Source organism: Rhyacophila brunnea, unplaced genomic scaffold, assembly GCF_057557595.1.
Source record: "Rhyacophila brunnea isolate RB1 unplaced genomic scaffold, BYU_Rbru_1.0 scaffold_22, whole genome shotgun sequence".
In the NCBI taxonomy this organism is placed as follows: domain Eukaryota; kingdom Metazoa; phylum Arthropoda; class Insecta; order Trichoptera; family Rhyacophilidae; genus Rhyacophila; species Rhyacophila brunnea.
In genome coordinates, this window is record NW_028232882.1 from 33,648,614 (window position 1) to 33,671,985 (window position 23,372).

The 23,372-nt window shown below is 35.3% G+C and overlaps 1 protein-coding gene across 3 annotated transcripts in view; it reads right to left on the reverse strand.

Moving 5' to 3' along the window:
* Window positions 1-6,227: 6,227 nt before the first annotated feature.
* Window positions 6,228-23,372, reverse strand: part of LOC147070482 (monocarboxylate transporter 14-like) — a 167,127-nt gene continuing 149,982 nt past the window's right edge. For all 3 annotated transcript variants that reach the window (XM_085949514.1, XM_085949513.1, XM_085949516.1), the window contains 5 exons: window positions 19,981-22,451; window positions 16,943-17,467; window positions 15,674-15,895; window positions 13,123-13,408; window positions 6,228-12,025 (listed from right to left, as the gene is read on the reverse strand). In XM_085949514.1, the coding sequence (XP_085805640.1) occupies window positions 11,823-12,025; window positions 13,123-13,408; window positions 15,674-15,895; window positions 16,943-17,467; window positions 19,981-21,393 (2,649 nt within the window). In that variant the 5' untranslated portion in view covers window positions 21,394-22,451 and the 3' untranslated portion in view covers window positions 6,228-11,822. The remainder of the gene's footprint in view (window positions 12,026-13,122; window positions 13,409-15,673; window positions 15,896-16,942; window positions 17,468-19,980; window positions 22,452-23,372) is intronic.

Sequence of the window (23,372 nt, forward strand, 5' to 3'; positions counted from 1 at the left end):
TGAAGGCGTATCAAATCGCACCCGGGGGATTAATAGTGGCACAACTCGAAAAACTTGTTTTTGCAGGAGCAGTTTGAATTTTTTATGTTGGTATGTTAAATCACTTTTTTTTATTTACTTTATAATAGCGTGAAATTGGTACACTTGAGTCATCTCATTTTGAATGTTATCCGCAATAACAACGGCACAATGATCATTGTGCCACTATTTCTGCTCGAATTCAAGTAAAATATTGTACTTAATATGATAATGACAAAAATGCTTCTAAGGCCGCTATTATATTTTTTAAGAATTATGCCGCTATTTGTGCGGATAGAAATGATATATAGGAAGATTTTTGCATACTTAACTCAAAAATGACCAATTGGACTTGTGCCACTATTATTCCCCGGGTGCGAAATATTCTCCGAGGGCGCACTGGCCGCATTGCCGATCCCTGCTTTAGAGCACTGTGGATTCCTCCAAAAGTTCAATTAGTAATATTATGCTCTCCGCAAATATAATAATATTAAATTTTATACATAACTTGATAGTTGATCGAAGGAAAGGGAGAGAAAATGAAATTCAACAATTATGATAAAACATAAATTTATTAAAATACTTAAAACTACCTATCTATTAACAATCATCAATCCCAGATGTACTTAACTGGTAGTCGACTTAAATTCAAAAATGTAAAGCAGGTGTAACGTATAATTTCTTTGCTTGGTCGAAATACACTACAATAAATCATCAATGTTATAAAGGAAAAATCATGAAATTTATGATACAAAAATTAATCAATTTTCTGTAGGTAGGTAGGTGCATAGGTAAGTATTGAAAGTAATACACTTCTGTGACCAATCAAAACGTGGGCGGCCAATCTTCTCAGGATGAGCACCATGCTGTAGAGTAGAGAGCCGTTACACGGCGCAACTCTTTTGACTCGTAGCAAAGCAATTTTAGATTCCTAGAGACGATTCGCTTACGACACAGCTCGAGCCATGCAAATCAAATCGTCCACATAGGTACATAGGTAAGTATTGAAAGTAATAAACTTCTGTGACCAATCAAAACGTGGGTGGCCAATCTTCGCAGGATGAGCACCATGCTGCAGAGTAGAGAGGCGTTACACGGCGCAACTTTTCTGGCTCGTAGCAAAGCTATTTTGGCTTCTTGGAGACGATTCGCTTACGACACAGCTCGAGCCATGCAAATCAAATCGTCCACATAGGTAAGTATTGAAAGTAATAAACTTCTGTGACCAATCAAAACGTGGGCGGCCAATCTTCTCAGGATTCGCACCACGCTGTACAGTAGAGAGCCGTTACATGGCGCAACTCTTCTGGCTCATAGCAAAGCTATTTTAGCTTCCTGGAGACGATTCGCTTACGACACAGCTCGAGCCATGCAAATCAAATCGTCCACATAGGTAAGTATTGACAGTAATAAACTTCTGTGACCGATCAAAACGTGGGCGGCCAACTTCGCAGGATGAGCACCATGCTGTAGTGCATGACAAACAAAAAACTTACATTTTCAACACATCCTATAATTTTTGTTGAAATACTATAATTTCTTGGACCGCGATCTATAATTCGATGACAAAAAGCAGAATTCAACAATGGCGACAGACAGCTGAAGACGGCGTACAACTAGTCACAACCACCGTAGCTTTTTAATTCCTTAGATTTTTTATAATAGGCAATAGACTAATGGTTTATTATCAAAGATACCAATGCCAGAGCTTGGTTGACAGGATTATAGTCACTTTTTTCTAGTACCTACCTACCTCTTCCTCTAGATCAGTGCTCCGCAACCGGTGTGCCGCGAGACGATACTAGGTGTGCTGCGGTGCAGTGCTTCCAAAAGAAAACAAATAAGTTTGTATAATATTATACAATACTTACTTAGTAGCCAAATTTGCGTACATGGTTGGTAATATATTTGAGCACCTGCATGAACTTAATAAAACAGAATGAAAATAATATATTGACATGCTCTGATAAATTAGAAGGAGTTGAGACAATGATTTCTACAAATGTACCAAAGGACCTACCAGACCACCATTGAAAACAAGCAATTAATTTTGGATCAGTCTCAAAAACATGCAAAAGAAATTTCATCATTACTTTCATACATGAATCAATACGACAGGATTCGAAACCCTTTTGCAACCAATGCCAAAAATTCTATAGAAGCGCTTTCCATTCATCCATTGTTAGTTCAAAAATTACAAATTTCATTTTGTAATGTGATATATGAATCATAAAACAACTAAAAGAAATATCAGAATTTAAAATGTGTCATAAAAATAATGTTTTATTATTTTTATGACCCTCTTTGGTCTCAAGTTCGACAGCAGAGCAATTATGACTTGTGAGTTATTAGGGTATGGCATAATTATAAACAATGCCAACACTAAAATAAATGTTAGTCACCACCCAACACACAGTGAATATAATGCTTCGTCTACATGAAGGAAATATGACGGGAAAAAATTTGGAATAAATCGTAAATTTGGTTCCAAACTTTCGGCCGATGGATCGGCCCAGATGGAGTTTTCGCATAGGTATGGTGGGCCGAAATATCGGCCCCGTGGGAGTAAAAGGCTTAAATTGCATAGATGGGTCCTTAGGCTTTATGCGTCACACATAATAATATTATAGCACTGACCTAATCAGGCGGCGGCGTAAGCCGTGTCGCGAACCTCCAATTTTGATCGATTTACAATCATTTTACAATGCTCGAGACCACTGTAGCGAGAGGATGCCTCATCTGATCCGAGATATTTTGACGTCAATTTGTGCGTAAAGAACCAAACTAAGTAGGTATTATAGTAATAATATTGAAGAACTCATTTGCTTATAATTTTTGACCTTTTTTAATATCATTCATATAACTATTTTTTCATTTTTTTTCCTGCTCGAACTACTCGAAAAACTGTTCGGCACGTCAGTCAAAAATTAATATTTGGGAAATTTTGGCACGTGAAAAAAGGTTGGCCATTCCTGCTCTATATTCTCTCTAGTAGTTTGCAATACAAATACCTGGCTATCACCGAGGAGCGAGAGTGTGAACCATAAGAAGTAGTATATTAGTATATTATTCTCATCAGAATATTATTTTCATAATATATTTTTCAAACCATGAGCTAATAAATTAGCCAATTCGCCATACAGTTAAGCAGTAATAGTGTATCAATGCTTTTACATTTTAAATTAATTGAAAAACAATCAAGTGGTCAATGGTTGAACCGACATGTATAATTATCTTTTTTTTTTAATTATGTACACATGTCATATCATACATACCTATCATACACATGACATTTTCTGTAAAATATTATTACGTTTATTTTTATTGAGATGGTCATCAAATAATACTTTTGACACACCTCTATATTAATACATCAACATCAGTGCTTCGAACTGTAACTAAACCGAAAACCGGAAATACACTTATTTTTGTCGGAACCAAACCAAAAAACCGATTTTTTTATTCTTCGGTTTTATATATAAGTTCAAACATGCACGTTAACATGATCTTACTTCCCATTTCAGATGCTGTTCAGTTATTGTACGCGCAATATTTGTTTTACGTCTTGGGTCTTGGAAACATTAAAAAAATAATCACTCGGAGCTGAACCGAAAACCGGAACCAAACCGATATATATTTTTTTACTTGAACGGGAATGAAAACCGAAATGAAAAAAAATAACGGTTCGAAGCCCTGATCAATACATTTGCAAATTTATGTTTGTTTCACTCGGTGGTGAGTCGATTACTCAAGAATTACGATTACAATACCATGAATTGAGGCTTTAGGGTACCTCGTTGCTGAGAACAATTTCTTGACAACCTGATTTTACATTGGTGCCTGTGGTTTGGTTCTGTGTGTATTGTCTATCTTTTACGCCCTCCCCGTCAACATTGGTATTGAATGAATGTGGTGGCCAATGTTAAAAATGAAAGAAAAAAACAATTCATTATATTTTATAGATTATATATTTTTATTAATGTAAACTCATTCACTTCAGTATCAATTTAAGTACAGACACATCTGTAAGTCGATCCACTTATAATAATAACGTTACAAGTCATTAATCATTATGATATTTTCAAGCATCAATATCGATCTCTTTCCATAAAGTATTGAAATTATGACAAAGATAAGGCAAAAGTTATTTTAGAAAGAAATTCTAATATTAAAAATACATTTTCAATATTAATTTATAGCAATCGTTAGTTTCAAATAGATTTTTCAATTACCTAATTAATACGCGATCAAAAAGATTTCAATTCTGTTATCCTAGCAATTGGAGAAAACATTTCCAATGCGTTTCAAAAAATATTTAGGTATTCGATTATAATATTATTTGTACATACTTTTTAAGATCAAAATTTCATACAATAGATATACCTAGCAAATTGCTTTTTACTTATTTACATCTATCGGCAGAATTGGATTGGTAGAATTACATAGTAAATATGCCAATGTTGTTTTGTTTTAAAACGGCATATTTACAAGATTTTCGTGTTTAGAAGTTTGCCACCACTGCCATTAACAATACTGTAATTATTTGGCAGTGTTTCGGTTTGAACAATTTTCCGTTTCATATTTTAAACGCATCTTCAATAAATTTAAGTACATGTTAAATATTACATTAAGAAATACTTTTCGATGGGTTTAATATTAGTATGGGGTGCTTGAATAAAAAAAGTTATGAAATTACCTCCTGAAATCTAAATATTATATTACATTATCAACTTCCTTCAGCACCTTTCAAGTTAGAAGTATGTATGTATTATTACACAATATGTAAATTAAATGTTTATTTTACATAAACTAGCTTAGTTTTATATGTCATACAGTCAAAAAGTAGATTTAACAAAGTATAATATAAATGCCTGTTTATATTATTATGATTAGTTTTGTCAATTTGTTTATTATACATACTATGGCAGTGTTACATACTTATTTTGACATGATAGTCATTCAAAAAATCAGTCGCATCCAATGGGTACATTCAAATTGTGAATTGGTGTTTGATTCTACAAACTGTTCATGCGTGCATATGAATGTACTGATTGAATACGGCTGCATTTTACGCGTGCACAGAACGCACATGCAAAATCCCAGCTATAACACGTTATGTACTGTTTCAGTTTTAATTGCGACACTCTCCGCATCGATTTTTAGGCCTATTGAAAGGTTTAAAACATGTTTTTTCATCAAATGGATAAATATTCTTTTTATAAGGTTTATCATTAAACAATTTTAGATTTGCATTAAAAAAACACGGTAAATAATATTAAAAATACTTCAAAGTTTACAAAAAACAAAACTATCTTTTGCATAAATAATATCTAATAATACCTATTATAGAATATTATTTAATATTATGTTAAATTAAATATGTAGAGGAAAATTAAAAAAAACACAAATTTAATAAACGGAATTCGTCGTTGAAACTAGAAAACTGTGTAACTCCGCTGTAATCAAAAATTTACTTAGAATGCCATCTAGTGGTCGTTGTTAATATCTACCCGTCTTGCAAAAATGATGTAATTCCAAAAAAAATTATAGCATTGTTAAATCATGGATGATTTAACTCCATAACCATTTATATTTGTATGGGAAACCATGTTTTTTTGTCTCTCATGTAAAGTAGTGTTATTGGAAATACACAATTTTCTAGTTTCATTGTCGATACGCAAAAATTAAGCAATCAAAATTATGACATTATATATATAATATATACATATATTTTTCCAATGAAAATAGGTTATAATGAACGTATAAGCGAAAACTTTGACTGCTCATAAAAAATTATAAACTCCATCATTATATTAAAATAATTATATATTTTCTTCAGTTTACATTTTTTTTTAATAAACCATTTTATCAGTTATTATGTTACAATCATAATGATTGTTCTTTGAAATTAATAATATGTACTATAGATCCACCAGCATAAGTTGTCCGTTGAGTGAGGGCGCCACGCGTTAACATTTGACATCCCATTCAATACTTCTTCTACTGTGATTAGCTTAGTTTTAACACCAGACGATTTATAATGGTCTACCTATAGCATGATATCTAATTCTAAAACAAAACCATTTGCGAATAAGAACAACGCAAAATAGATTGTCAAATTTTATTTCTCAAAATAATAAACTGTATTTTATCACCGCAATAACTTCAATTTTGACATTGTTGGTAAATTTTATTTGAAACATAGTTTGTACAGAGCTTGTATTAGATTTTTGGGATGTCATTGCATGTTCTTCTTCCTTCAGTACTTGAAGTTTCAGGCGTGTTACATAAGCTATTTTGAAGCGAATATTGTAGTATACTGTTAAATTAGGTTCATTCAGCAGGATCGAATTTATGATACCTGGTCGTAACTAACACATCAGTACTAATACTCTGAGAATTGTTCGCTGTCAGCTTAACTGAACTCTTTTCGACACACTTAGAGAAGAACACAAGATGACAACCAAGCATAATGGTCTCAAGTAATAATTCTGTTATGTTGTAAAATGTCAAATGGTAAGCAGCTGCCAGGTAACTGTAGAAATCTAACTGCAGATTTCAAGGCAACGAGGTTCCTGTTGAGTTATGTGTTAACCAGTGGCAAAAATTCCTTACTAAGCAGTTATTTATTAAAAATACGATTGCCGTAAATTTAAAATCGTTTACCTCGACTTTTTTGACAGAAATCATTTAATTATTAGAATTTATTAATCACTAAAATGTAAGAAAAAACAATATTTACTTGTGATTGATCATTCAAGCTTACGCAACGCTTTTAAAATTGAAAATGTCATAAACAATTTTCAAAAATATATGAGCGGATGAGGCAATTGGTGACTTTATGGCATACCAGAAAAACAAAACTGTATGTTTTTAAAATAACAATTTTATGGTAATGGTAGTGTGATATGGCGTCTGATGGCAATCATATTTTTTGGGTGGTTCGACTTTTTGTCGTGGCGTGAAATAATATAATGTAAATGGAAATTTTAATACACTGACTAAAAATCATTATTAAAATATATCTGAATAAAAATATACTAATTTTAACATATTATATAATTGGTGAATAAAAAATACTACATTATATTTATGCCAATAATATTAATCAGTAAAATGCTGAAGATGTAAAAAATATGACTTGTGAAGTGTGCATTGTTTTTTCAATTACCCATCGCTTACCTCCTTCCAGCAGGCACACTTCACCACTAGTTACAGATTGCATCATGCGGAGAATGAACTAATGAATCAGATTCTGAAGACATTTACTCAAAAACGGCGTAAATCAATTAGGACTTAGTTGTAGTAATAATGAGGTCACGATTCAACAGTGAAACTTTTTCGAAATAGTCAAGAACATGCACATATTATTATTATCTATTGTTTGTAAAAAAAAATAAGAATACGTACATAGAATGCAAAATACACAAAATAAAATAAATATGATACTCTCGTATCAATAAAACTACCCATATGAGACTTTCTACTACCTAACCTGACCTACAATTCAATAGAAATTAATCAAATTCATTAGTAACCCAATATTCAATACAGATTAGTACATATTAGGTTAGGTTAGGTAAGATGATTGTATTTAAAGTAACGCCACGCCATTGACGTAATACTTGGACACAGCTTATTAAAAATAATAGCGTTCTCATAAACCACCCTAGAAATAGACACCAAAAAATATAGTAAATTGATTCGCATTCTGCAACATTTTTAGTGTTATAGCTTTTCAAGTTATATTATGTAAGTATGGCAAACGCGTTTTCTGTAATTGTTAATTTAAATATTGTAAATAATCACGGTTCAGTGTATTTGGCTGCCATTCTACATACAATAATAATTGATGCGATCTGTTATGTCACAGGCAGCTAGAGCTGCATTTTCATTATATTGCGCGTGTTCTCAGAACAAGTTTCGAAATGGTCAATGTATATAGGAAATAATAAAACCATCATCAATTCGTAATAAATTCGAGCTTCAGCTTATCTTGGAATCTGCACATTCAATTTATGGAATTGATTGTTTGAGTAAATCTAAAATATGCGTGTGAAGTTTGCTACAAACAAATCTGCAATGCGAAATGACTTGCAGCTCATTTAATCACAGCCTCAAAACGCGATGCAGAACCATTTGGGTTAACTTGATAATAAACACCATTCAGAGTTGCAGTTAGGCGTATCTTCACCGTATTTTAAATGGTTTCATACTAGGCCACTGCCTTTTTTCCGTAGATTTTCTACATATGATGTATTATTATGTATGGATACTGTAGGCGATGCAGTCTAAGTTGCGGAAATTGGCCTCTTAAAGATAGGCGCGTATCTTAGGGACGCTTAAGTATGGTTCTGCATCGCACTCTGTCTTCTTTTCAGGTTCACTTTCATATATTTAGGCTCTGTCTCTAGATAACGTTTTTGTGGTTCTGCTAACATAAATTAAGATTTTGCTTGAAATGCTGTGTCCAAGTGTAAGTCAATGAGTTAAGCGGAATTCCCTCAATTATCAAATAAAAAAAAACAATATTTTATTACGTGCCCTACGATGGCACATGTGGACAAAAATATATAGTTTATCAAAATACAACGCCTTCCATTTAAAATATATAAAATTTATTATTACTCTGCCATTTTTTTTTCAATCTCACGCTGCGATTTACCAATCGACAATCCCAAAAATAATTTATAAAAATATCCCCGACATCTTATACAACACTGGGGAAAAGGAAAAATTTGTAGGAATTTTATTACAATAATTCAAAGATTTAATACAAAATAAATTACAATTAATTTTTTAAAAGAATAAATTATTCTTTTGATTCACAGTGAACTGGTTTGGTGTGTTGATTTTTTTATTTTACTATGATTTAGCTAATTTTTATTTAATAATCATGAATTTCACAAAATCTTAATAATATTTAGTTAATTTATACTTTAATTTTCATTTTAATTTCCAAAAATTAGTTAATCCGCTGAAAACTTTTACCAATACGAAGTCAGCATTTTTTTTCCTCTTAATATTGTCCAAAAGGATGGAAAGATTGTTAAATATTTAAATTAAAATCAATTTATTAATATGATTTATATTTTTAATATATTAATGTTGATTTTGACATTTCAGTTGACTGTCGATGTACCAGAGTGTATTGACACAACTACGGGATGCTGGTTTGACCTTGAACGATGCAAGAAAACTGGCAAGCGACAGGGGTGCCTCATGGTGTCAATATGCTCCAACTAAGGGGCGGATATGGCCGAAGAAGAAGAAATACCAGGATCGTGTTAACCAATTGTGATCGAGTCTACAAGTTACAGGTCAGTGATTACAACCCTACGTTTCACGCTTACCGTTCCCCCCTGTTGTTGCAGTAACCACCATTCAAATAGTTTTGTCAATGCAGAATTGCAACCAATAATTCTTATGCATTTGATTTGAATTCCGTGTGTATATTTACGGATAACTCGAAATTGGGTAAGAATATTAGGTATGATTATTTCATAGTTTTGAATACTATTGAAGATTTACCCGTCTACCCTGGTAAATTGAGAGTCAACTATAGTTAAAAAAGAAGAACCTATCATGTTAAATTTGAAACTATCTAAATTCTTGACGACACAAATAGATGTCACTCACGTACATAGACATATATTATACACCCATCGCTCGTAGTATAAGGCAAATTTGACAGAAAAGCATTATTATAAATATTTCATTGAAAAATTATTCCCCCTACCTTCGCAATAAATACTTCAAGTATTTTAGGCCGTAAGTACCTACTTCAATTTGGTGGACATAATACCCTTCATTCATAAGTACATTACATAACCAAATTCCAAAATGATAATACAATATTATAATGTATTTTTTAATATCACACACCAAAGATACAAACAAGTCAATATTATGATTGTGTAGATTGGCAACATTTTATCCAATTCCAGATTGCACTCATTTTTGTTGTCCACAAAGTCTCCGAATGTTGCTTGCAACTTTGGTGTGTCGATTCTTTATATCCAACAATTTTATAATACACTCCACAGACTCCCGTCACTTTTGATTTAATATTAATTAAAAGTGTGCAAAATTTTTATAAGAAAAGAAGTTATTTATGTCGACAGTAAAACTACGATTGCAAGTTTAAAATGATTTCTCCGAAGAAGTCTTTTGAAAAATCGGATAATAGAAACTCTCAAATTGAGACCGATTCAAACATTAAAAAAACGCTGTCTTTACAAAACCATAAAGAAGCCTCAACAACAATAACGTAAAAAAATATAACATACATACAAGATTGCGGCAATTTTAAATAGAAGGTTGGCAGTTTGAAAAAACTAAGAAACTCACAATACTGATATATGATTACATTGTGAGAGTAGCCATCTTGTTAAAGTTGCCACAGTCTATTAAAAATATTCAATACGGATACGAAAAAAACGAAATCAACATGCATACATACGTGTAATTTAAAAAAATATGTCTTCATTCGTAACACGTTAATTTTCTAAAAAATATTTTTATTACAGTGTATCCAAATATCTCTAAAAGAAATATATAAAAAATAACGTATTACAGAATTTACGGTAAGTTACGGCATATTATTCGAGTCTAGTTTAAATCTAATCACTCCAAAAAAATTATCAATTAATAAAAAATACACATAGATCTTCGTACGTTTCGAAATATTTCAAAAAAACATATATAAACATTCGATTCGAAGAAGATCCTAAAAATTACACTAGGCAATATTATTATAATACTAAAACATAATGCTTTAATTACATGAGCGGACACGCAGACTTGATGACTCACGCCAATCGTCAACGTTCTTTTTCGACCATGTCCGATCCTAATAGGATCATATGGGTCTCCACAGAATGGAGGTTTTGTATTAACACATTTTGTTTTTACGAGAAATGGATGACAGCCTCTTGCTCAACCTATTAGGTCCATGTCGTCAACGGAATCGTCAACGTTATACAGCAATAATTACATGCAACAATTCAGACACCAATTCAATTATTTCAACGCTTGTTTTGATTGATCCATAACATATCGTGGGTGTTACTGCCAAAAGTTGGTAAGTCTCTAAATCATTTTATGGAGTAATTTTAAAGTTTGACATGTCCTCTATAATCAGGCAAAATGCTAAAATTTCTTCGTGCTTTATGTGCATGTTCTATATATCGGATGACTTGAATATTTTTTCTAGCATACATATTAATATATAGACACATAATCCGCTATTATCTCTAAATACCTAAATTATCAACTTACCAACTTTTGGCAGCAACCCCCACATTATGTGGTTTTGCTTGTGTTCAAAATTATAAGTAGGTAATTATTATTGTTCAGCACGGAGGCTACACTGAACAGTCTTCCATCACATTTTATTATTCAAATGTCACCGCAAACTGTTCGAGATTGTATTTCAACAAAAACAAATTGTCGAATTATTATTGTCTATTTAAATAATGAATTAAGTCAGGTGACTATCATTATAAAAGCAAACGTCAAACTGACAGCATTCATTGACAGCGGAAATTAATGTCTACAAGCCAATCTGTTAACACAATCGTGAAATTAGATCAGATTAATACAAAAAAAATTCTATTTCGCTCACACTATAATTTAAAATATTCAAAATGATATTTCTCGATTAGACCAGACGGTCCAGGGGAGTCGTCAGGCCGGCAAATCCGCTCGTGTAATTTAGATATAAGTAAATATAACAAATAATCAAAGCGATTCGTTTCTTCGACGCCTCTTAAAAACAAAATGACAACAAAATAAGATGAGATCTAAGCGATACTAATACTGCCCCTTTGCGACAACTGCGACAGTTGTGAAATCTTCTCCATGTCTTTTTCCAGAGGGGCTGATCCGAGTATTCGGAAGTTCCTGGTGTAAGGGATGATGCCCACGAGAATGCCCGAGATTATGATCCAAACTCCGGCAAGGTAGAAGGATAAGTCCCAGCTTTGCGTTATGTCAAAGATATATCCTGGAAAAATATAATCACAACAAATCATTAGTTGAATGTACATATTTGTAATAGGCAGGGCTGTGGAGTCGGAACCGTAATTTAATATGTTCAGCGCATCTATTCTATACACAAGACTGCTTTCGGCCATTACGGCGGCTATCTTGGGTAGCTTTGTACCAACACTTATTGTAACAATTACAATAAGTTAGCCATGTAAACAGTTAAAACTGTCTATTTCGCTCTAAAATTTACTACAGCCAAAAGAGGTGCTGTTCAAATATAGCACTTGTTGTAACAATTAGAACTAGCTTATTGTAATTGTTACAATAAGTGCTATTACTTCGATACAAACCTACCCTAGATAGCTGACGTAGCGGCCAAAAGCAGTCTTGTTGTATAGAATAGATGCGCTAATTGAGTAAAAGTTGTCATAAATCGACACACTCACTTCACAAAGGAAATAAAAAACAATGACACCGGGCAGGATCGAACCATAGACTTTTGTTTGTTTACTGTACTGTATATTTCTTCGTCTTCTTTGGCCATGTCCGCCCCTTAGTTGGAGCATATGGACACTACGCGGCGCCTCCAAGAATCTCTGTCGCTCGCGAGTCTTGCATCGTTCCAGATCAAACCAGCATTCCGTAGCTCCGCCGAATATACTCTATAGATCGTATTTAGCGGCTTTCCAGGTCGCCGGAATCCGGTTGGTTAAAAGAATATATATGGTAGAAGAGACTTCCAATGAGTAACTCGTGGTTGCTATAGATATCGGTGCCTCAGTAAGTGCGCATGTCGAGAAGTTCCTTTCGGTACTTCAAGCTGTACAAGAAGTGGTCAATCTGTGTCCTAATGTGTACATCATGAGGCGTCCACGTGTATTTGTGGATGTCTTTATGGGGATAAACGGTGCCTCCGATGGCGAGCTCGTTCAGGGTGGCGAATTCTATGAGCCACCCACCATTGCCATTGGGGTCACCGAAGCTATGTCGTCCCATCACCGCGGGGCTGAGCACCGGGTCTGCTCGTAGTCTAGCATTATAATCCTCTATTTGTGTATTTACCCAAACGTCAAATATCAATAGTTACATTCTTTTACACAATAATTCTCTTACCAGCCAAAGGCGGCCCGAGAAGATTGCCGATTCCCTGGCACAGTAAGATGAGTCCATAAGCGGTAGTGAAGCGTTCCAGAGGGATGAGTTCTACCAGGATCACGGGCGTGAAGGAGAAGCTGCTGGCGAAGAACAAGCCGAAGAGAGCGGATGTGAGCATCAGAAGCCAATAAGTGTCAGTGACCAGTGGGTACATCAATGTGGAGATCCCACAAAAGAAGAGGCACACCGCGTATGTTTTGGTCACATTCATCCATGGCTGATCACCGGCCCAGCCTAGACCCACCTGATAAACAAAATGCATTTATATTCAACTGTTTTTGCGACAGTCCACTGAATAAAACTAGATAAATCCTACCCCTATTTTCTATTTAATAAATTTATTTGCCAAGACTGCACTGAGATAAAAATGCCTTGTGTTAGTATAGAAAGTATACATGTCGCACCGTGAATGTAAAACCAAGGCATCTGCAAAAGACATATTTTGGATATATTAGGGTTTGAAATCTTCGTTTTGTTAGGAGAAAATAGTTTCTAAAAAAAACCATAATATTTGGTTTATTTCTACATTATATTGCATGTTCTTTCAGTTACTTCACTTTTACATTTTCAAGTTCACGACTTTTGCAGTTGTTTTATGCCAGCGCTCCATTGGCGAGCCAAAAGTCCGAGGACAATAAATCGTCCGACTTGTCTATGCCCTGCTACTTACTGATCAACGAACGAATAAAAAAGTCGAGCTGTCAAAAGTCTAAAGTTGCGATTTTCGTAATGTCTTCCGATAATCCTACAATTTTGTGTTATTTATATATAGACTTGCATAAAATAATAGAGCAATGAAAACAACACAAGTTTTACGTTTTCTTTTATGAATTTCATAAATACAAATAAAAAAATACTTGATAAATCTCCATTTTAGAGTAAATTAACAAATTAATCAATGAAAATGTTTAAAACAATTACAGATTTTTTTTCGGTCCGAATGATTGCGTATTAATGTCAAATCGAATTTACATAGTGATCGACGGACAAAGTCTGGCAACTCGGAGAGTAAAATATCAAACATGTTTGAAATCCAACGAGCCTGGTCTGCGGATTAAAAAGTCCGCAGATCTGGGATGCTCCACGCGAAAAAAAATCTGAAGACTGTAAATCATCTGACTTGCGTGCCAATGAAGCGACATTACGATAATCGCAACATTTGACTTTTGACAGCTCGACTTTTTTATTTGTTCGTTGATTAGTAGCAGAGCATAGACAATTCCGACGATTTATTGTCCATGGACTTGTGGCTCGCCAATGGAGCGCTGGCATTTCATTTAATCTCGAAATTGAAAAATTTGCAGATGCCTTGGTTTTACACTCACAGTGCGATGTGTTCTTCGTGTATTGACTTGAAACACGTCAGTCAGCACAGCTGCTCATAATGCACCCAATGCACATTCGAGCCAACAATCATTTGACACAAACATTTATGTACATATTTAATGGAGACATTTCGTATGGTTTATTGCAAGCTTTGTTTTTTGGTGCATTGTATTTCTTGCATTTGCAATTGCATTGGTAGTGATAAGATTAGTCAAGAAATCACAGCATGGTCATGCATATTAAATGAACACCAGCGCAATCTTGTATTGTCTGGATTCTATTGAATTGGTATTCAGAAAAACTTCCTTAAGTCATCCACGGAGACCTCATAACCACATGCAGCGGAAAGAATAGCAAGGTGGTGCAAGAGTTATGACTACACGGACTATTCAGTGGCGCCCGACGAACATCACTGAACAAGTGATTGTCTGCCTGCTCGTTGCATACAGCTGCACCGTTGATGATATTTTAATCGATGATTGTGTAACATACCTAATTGCAAGCTTTTAACCCGTACACTGTGCTGGGATCAGTGTTGCCAACCGTACTATAATTATAGTATTTGTACTATAATTTTGGTCCACGTATTATGTACGATATAAAACAGGTATAGTACGCTCAAAATACTATAATTTTGAATATCTGAATAAAAATGTAAAAAGTACTAAAATTTCGATATTTCAGTTCAATAAATTGGTGCAAAGTACTATAGTTTCGCAATATAAGAAGATTTGGAGAACTTGGAAAAAAATTGCTCGAAAAACCTAAAACAAATCCCTTGACTTTGGTTTAAAATGAAATTTCTTGAATTCTTCTGTAAGCATTTTTGGTCGGAAGAGGTACCTAAATAAAAAGGGGTCTCGGAGCATCTCAAATTCTCCGTTATTTTTTTTCTGAGAAACATAAAACCTATACATTTTCAACAGATGACAACGCGTACTATATTTTTTCCCCAAATACTATAATTTTAGAGGCTCTGTACTATAATCCCAATTTGAAAAGATGGCAACACTGGCTGGGATTGTAAACATTCGCAAACGAATCGAGTCTATATTGCGATGGGTAATGAAATATACCAAATAATCAATACATTCAAATTTATTGTATTTAGTGTATTTAGACAGTTAAAAATTATTTGGACGGTATACCACATCAGTAAGAGTGAATAATATTAAATTCGTACCATTCCAATTGTGTTGGTGATGCCGATGATACTGAGCTGGAAGGCCGCTTGATCGTCGGAATAGCCACTCCTGGTCATGTGCTCTGCCAGGTAAAAGTACGGCACGATGAACCAAGTGAAAAGGAGGATTGTGCCCAAGCTCATCAGCAGGAAATGCAGCTCCAGGAACATTTTGAAGTCAAACATCGACTTTATCAGATTTACTGCGTCATCGTACCATTTCTGAAATCATCAATCACTTTTATGTTACCAGTTCAAAATTACAAATTTAAAGTCTAAATTGATGTATATTATTATCATGGCTGTGGATGTCTTAGAGGCGATCTGTGGAACTACAGCAAGTACATATCTATACCGCAACCCCCGCTTCTGTCTATTACACTACATGCATATTATGTAGAATAATGGATGATATTTACACATTTTTCATAAAGTAATGCTCACAAATATTGGTCAGTGGACATTTGCTCCCTTTTCAAGGGGGTGACACAAAGTTAGGGTTTAACACTCAACATCCAAATTATTTTTTCATACTTTAATTTAAGCTGTCATTATAATAATGTGTAACCAGAATCGGCATATTAGGCCAACGGTTAAGGATGAAAATACTCCAAATAATATAAGCCTCAACAATCCGTTAACTTTGTAGGAAAGACATTTGTGTCATCATGATGCTCCATCATTTCAGATAAAAAAGTATATCTTCTAGAATTCAGAATATAGCCAGGTTTTACTATATCAGATATCTGTGGTTATGGCACTTTTTCAACTTAAAAAAGTTTCTTTAAATATATTCAGTAAAGTTTTCTATTGGAGTTTGTAATTGACTCGTAATTTGCAAAAAAATTATTTATATTTGCCACAATATGATTTTGCATATTTTTATCTCAAGATATATTATTCTTTCCTAGGAGGAGGTCGCTAAGATTGTGCACCTTTCAAACGAAGTCACATTATTAATAAAAAGGCAATAGGATCGACAATGACTGAAGCAACAAGATCAGCGCAGAATCACTCCAGATGGAAGGAGATTGTTGGTAACACCTGTTATTTCATTGATCACCATCCTGAGTAATGTGACAAAAGAAATGAAGAGATATTCTCTACCATTTAATAAAATGTGCTCGAGTGGATTATAGCTTTACCGGTACCTCTTTAGTGGGCACTATTTCTTGCAAACGAGTTGTTGACTGTGGTTTTGTTTCCATGTTATTCTACACACATTCATAAAGAAAGAGAACTTTCCTAATTTAAAAATTCATTATGTACCTCTTCTTCCTCATGTGCGATATGTATCATGGAGTTTCTGTAAATATTAGGACAAGACGACGCCCTCAGCCTGTACTTCGAGATATTCATCATGGCGCCGCGGTACATCACCGAGTTTCTGTGCATCTTGATGTCTCTCAAGTAGTGCTGGTTCGTCGAGAATTGTCGCCTCAGCCACGGACCCTGGGTCTTCGCCGGAGACTTAAGGATGGGGCTCTTGAGAATGGGACTCTTGACGATGATTTCCTTGGTGGCGTCGGCAAACTGGAGAAGGGGCGAGTTGACGACGTCCGTGTTGGTGTCGAAGCTGGTTGGCTGACCTTCTGCCATCTTGGGCGCCTTCTTGGAGGCTTTCAGTTTCATGGACATGGTGACGGGAACCCGAGCGATGGGACTGTCGGCCGGCATCTTGTTCAGTTTGTTCTCGGAATTGCTCCTGCATGTTAGCAGCGAAGGGTAGTTTTCGAGGATGACGTTGTAGACTTTTTTGTTTTTATTCAATGCCTCCAGAACTTCCAGCGGAACCTAAAAAGACGAATAACAAATATTATTAAAGATATTTTAATAGTGGTGTTGATTAGTGACTGGTGACATCATCAGTTAGAAGCAGGTAAGAGAGTAGGTCTATTATCTGGGCCCCGCATCAGTTGAAGTACGGCCTTATGGTGGAGAGGGTTCAGAAGAAATTTTTGAGACTCCTATAATTGGTGCTGTATGGATACTATCTGTGGCTCTATCTGACTGACTTTCTCTTAGGTATGCTTACATATTGTAGTTTAAACGCTAGAAGATATCAATATTACATATTTTTTTCCGACTTATACATGAGAACTCTGCCATTATTGGTAGTATTGACCTGTGTTTCCCTGATGACTATCTTAGAAATCAGAAGCATCAGTTGTTAGTTCTCCCAAGGTGCAGAATTATTGCTGATGGCAATTAGGAGAGCAGTAACTCACTTTCAGATATCAATATATTCCACCTATGTGAGAATGAGTTTAAGTGGACGTTGTTTTATAAATTCATAAAATAGGGTCTACTTAGCCTATGTAGGTGTCTACTTTATATTTTTTGTATTTACTCTTTATACTGCTTTTATTAAGTACCTACTTTCTTCATATTTTAATACTTTTGTTTTTTTTTTCATGTGACGTTGTGAACTTCTAGAATTTGTAATATTATTTTAAATTTCTAGAAATAAATATAACTAATAATATTTTAAATCCTCCCATACTTAATTACAATATTACATTTTAAAAAATACCAAAAATCGTATGACATCATTTATGGACAACCCCTAAAGGTGTAGAGAGCGGGAGTAAATTAAATAATTAATTATCCCAATTTACTTAAAATTATTTTTTTTGGGTAAATGAATCCTAAAAAAACAAATGGAAGTATGGAAATTTTGTAATGTTGATTTTACGTTTGAATAATAAATATTTCGCATAATGGATTTACATCAAAACACTGTTAACGGTATTTTTTTCGACATTCATTTCCACACAGTCGAGCCTTGATTTTCAGTATATTTACCGATTTAACAATAATATAAATTGGGTTGGTATTGGATATCTTTCAGTAAAAAAAATAATATCCTGGTGAATAAATAACAAGGTAAGCATAATATTACAACATTGTAATTATTTCAAAGTGAATTCAGTACATATTATGCATTACTTTCTGCAATACGGAATTCTCCAATATTTATTTTATCTCCATATTATAAAAGTCAACAAAACATTGACATCCTTTGTTATGATAAAATTTTACCTACCTACTGATAAAAATAATAAACATTTTTTGTCATATTATATTATTTTTATCACTGTCATTATTCTATTTTTGACAGTGTTGATAAACCCACTCGATTAATTATTACAATATTACCTAAATGGATTCTTTATTAATAGAATTGCAAAAAACTAAGCCTTTCGTGGTTATATTATAATATATATATATGTCCAATTATTTAGGTCTATTCAAGCTAGTATGAATCCAATGAAGAATATTTTTTTCGAGAGAACAAAATAAGGATACAAATTCGATATGGGGCTTTATCTATTTTGTTTGCAGTCTTGACGAAAACGTGTATCATCCGATCGTGCTCAAAATAAATTGATAGGTGCCAAAGATTTTAAATCTTCATCCGGATGAAGCCTTCGGTTTGGCGGAGGTAAGTGCCACTTTTGTATGCACACAAGAACCCTGGACCGTGTTCGGAGTTTGTATACAAATTAGAGATAAGTACTAGTGGTCCTTTTCGCCAGCACTTAAATGGGTTTAGATTCCATCTCTATACGAGAAGGTTTTCTTCAACATCTTTGACTGATACTTGTTGTCATTTTGTTTGTAAAATGGTATCTACTCTTTTACGTTACGCCAAAATTAATTACGAAAAACTACGCCAAAAATATTTTAGCAAATAACGTTCGAAAAGCTAAAAATTACGAACGTTAATAAAATTTTCCATTTTTTTTAAAGGCGCATTGATTTTTTTTGCAGTACCTCTTTGATAGGAGAATTTTTTAAATCTCACATCCACATTTAATGCAAACTATGATAGGCAAATTATCAACGCCGCAAAAGAAAAATGTAATTTTTACGAAATCTAAGACAAATTACGTATTAAATTATAAGAGACAATATATTATAAAGTAGGTGAATTTAAGTATTTTCACGAACCGATGCTGTGCTCCGGTCCGCATCGGACCATTTCGAGTCCTCCATAATAGGTAATGGATGTTATTAAATTAATTTAACAATAAAAAATACATTTTTGTTCAATTTTAAAGTAAATTTTAGCGTAAAGTGACAAGGGTTGAATGAATTCCGCCGTAGGTATATTTTAAAATGTAACTGTAGTTATAAATTCTAAAACAGTTAAAATAAATAAAAATTCTAGTGTAGAACTTTTACAAATAATATGGTTTCAGTAATTCCTTTGGTTTGGATCATGTGTGATTCACATCGTCAAGACAGAAACAAAACCAAATAGTATTGCTTATTATTATGGTATTTCAAAACAAATGTCTTACCTTTTCACTCTGTCTCACAAAGGTTGGCAGATTGACGACCGAATTGTACAGTTGCTTCTGAGGTTTCTCATTCTGTATCGTGCCTTCCAGCTTCTCGCCGACAGCAATGGTCGTCGCCAGAGTGGTCAGGATGTACTCCGGAGTCTCTCCGCTCTTCATCAGCGACCTCAGTTCTTCAACGCCAGGAAAAGTGGACTCCACCCCGGCCGAAAGTCTTGAAACTGATCCACAACTCGAAGCTCCACGAATGGACTTGTTATTGAGAGCAGCTTGTTTCTTCTGCTCTTTAATCCACCATTCTGGTTCTCTCATCACCGCTCCGCACACGCACATATTGAAGAATGTTCCAGCGAGGAGCAAGATGGTTCCTCTCCAACCGTATTCTTGGATGAAGTATTGAGTCATGGGAGCGTATACGAAGGTTCCGATGCCGGTTCCGCAGGCGCCTAGACCCACGGCGAGAGTTCGCTTCTTGTCGAACCAGTAAGCTATCGAGACCACAGCGGTGACATAGCACATACCCAAACCCAGGCCTGCGATGGTTCCGAATGTCAAAAACAACATTTCAACCGAGTTGCAAAAGGCGGCCATCACGAATCCGGCGCAGGATATGACACCTCCCAGCATAGTCATTTTACGACAGCCGAAGTTATCAACCAAGGCGCTCATCACCGGTCCAGACATCAGAGGCACCGACATGAACAGACTGCCGATCCACGCAGTCTTGGATTTACTTTCGCCGAAGTGCTCCAAAAACTCTATGTAGAGCAATCCAAACGAGAAACTGATTCCGTCAGCTATCATCGAGAGAATCATGGAGGAAAATACAACGACCCAGCCCCAGCCTCCGTCGGGTATCTTCGGCTGGCCTTCGTCTTCATCTTCTTCGTCGCTCTCATCGCCGTACGAGCTGGTCGAGCATATACTGTCTTTATCGGGAATTCCCACAAACTTGACACCTTCATAAGTCGGGTTTTCTGTGACGTATGTCAAAGAAGTCGGTGGCGAAATGCGGTTCTTTCTATTAATCAATATCGGAACTAAAGATTTCTCATCCGGTTCTGGGATCTTTCCGTTGACGATATTTTTGTTATCGTCGAGATCGGGTCGGTACTCCGGATCATCTTCGTTTAGCCTGTCGTCGAGGAGATTTGGGGAAGACGGGAAGGTGGGTTCATCGCCTATGCTGGATATGGTCGGAGAATACGCAGAAACACTGGCAGAGGTCGATTTGTCGGGGGCGTCTTGCCCTATGCCGGAGCTAGCCGTCGAGGGAGCCGGGGAGACGGGCGGAGGGACGCGAGCCGGAGAGCCAGCTCGCTTGTCGCTGAGCGGGGAGCCGACGGGGGACGGTTCCGTCCACCCCACGATGGGTGCGAGCCCCGACTCTCGGGGAGCCGGCGAAGGCTCCATTCACCGCGGCGCGCGACCCGGGAATAATAACTAACTCGAAAAACGACGGACCACGGCGGACCGAAGCAGCGTCGGCGACGGACGCCGGCCGACGCGCGGGGCGGCGAAAAAAAGCTCGCTAGTAAACAATATATAACAATAATAACCTAACACAGAATACCAAGTAATGACTCGAGAATTATCACTCACGTAAATTAATTTCCTAAAACTCTCACTTTAATTATCACGTTCAGATATATATGTATGCACATATACCTCGGCGGCGCTACCTCCTCCCGTGCACTGGCTCTAGCACTCTGTCAAACCAAGATTTATCACCGATGTCGATACTACAATACCGTTAATATACTAAAATAGTAGCGTAGAAAGAGATAACTTTACGTATTTTATTTTAAAGACTAAAAGAGGATTATTTCGCGCAGTTAATTTTCTCTATATATTTATAAATTTATCAATATAAATATAGACGTACACATATAGCAACGATTTTTTAATCATTAAAAGGAGGATGTATGATCACAATGAACGCCGATCTCGTTAACGGCGCCGCCGATTAGGTCAGCGGAAGCGCAATTGGCCAATCTTAACCTGGGGTCTCTGGCAGAGTACCGACACGCGGAAGGCTCCAACTCCCTGGTTCCGTCGACGAAACGATTATCCGACCCAAGGACCATCAATGACCGGCTGCCGGGGTGCTTCAGAGGTGATGATGTGTTGGAAGCCAGCTCGACCGGCTAGAACGCCCCCAGGGCAATTTGTCACAGGACTTTCAGTCTCCCACCGGACGCTCGCGCCCTAACTCTTCGGCCTTTTCTCAGAAGGGCGACGATAAGGTGCCTTCCGATTTAGCTATCATAATGTCGAATTTAGAAATCAATCAGTTCCGTCACTTATTACAATATATCTGATATGTTTTTTGATCCCAATCACACCGCTGCGTCTGCAATAAGATACCCTTAGTTTATTTGTCTGAGTATTGCTTTTATATCTGTATGCTCCTGGTCAAGGTGTCCGTCTGATGTGGCAATCAGTCAGATCAGCAAGTTGAATCAGCGATTCTGTAAAAAAAAAAATATTAATTAGTTTAATGCATTCAGTGGAAATGCTCATCGTCAGCGCAAACATCGAGGGAGGTCACCTACGCTAGTGTTTCATAATTATAATAAAACATGTCTTCATACGTTCTAATATACACGCTTTTTAAGTCTAAGGAATTAACATATCTTTTATTTAGTGTGACCTGGCGACTGATGCAAACTAACAAGTTTTTTAATGTCTAGTTGCGATTTTGTTACGGTTAAAATATCGCGTACATTGTCGACCTACAGGTGACTGACTAAATCTAGATTTCAACAAAATAATATATGGAAAATGCAATAAAATATAAAAATAAACTCTCTCCCAGAGCTGTAGAAATGTACCCGCCATTTCCCTACTTATCCATATAATATTATCGTCGTTTTGTTTATATCTAACGTAGGCTCTCATCAGCAGCTCAGTGAGACTGTCTTGTAATTTAATTTCAATATAGATACATTTCATTACCACCGAATGGATATAATATTATTATGTATCACCCAATCTGAGGTATTTATATATTATTACACTCACACATTGACATGTCATTGTTTACATGTTACAAATTATATCTAAAGACAAATTAATACAACATTTTAGCTACAATATTATCAGGGAAATTTTCCTTATCGAATTTACTGCATTTTATTTAAATATACTTTTTAATAAATTTAACAATTTAATTGGTATTGAGTTTCAACAAATAATTGAATTCCTTTCTTTTTCGAGTGCAAGCATACAATACTTAAATTATGTTTACTATTATATTACAATTAGGTACAATAAAACGCGTTAAAAATGATGCGGATTAATGTCAGGCATCATTCTCTGCTGCACCAATTAGTATCACTGACATTTTTTTGCGAATTTCTCCGCTAAAGTAAATAGTCCCAGAATATAGC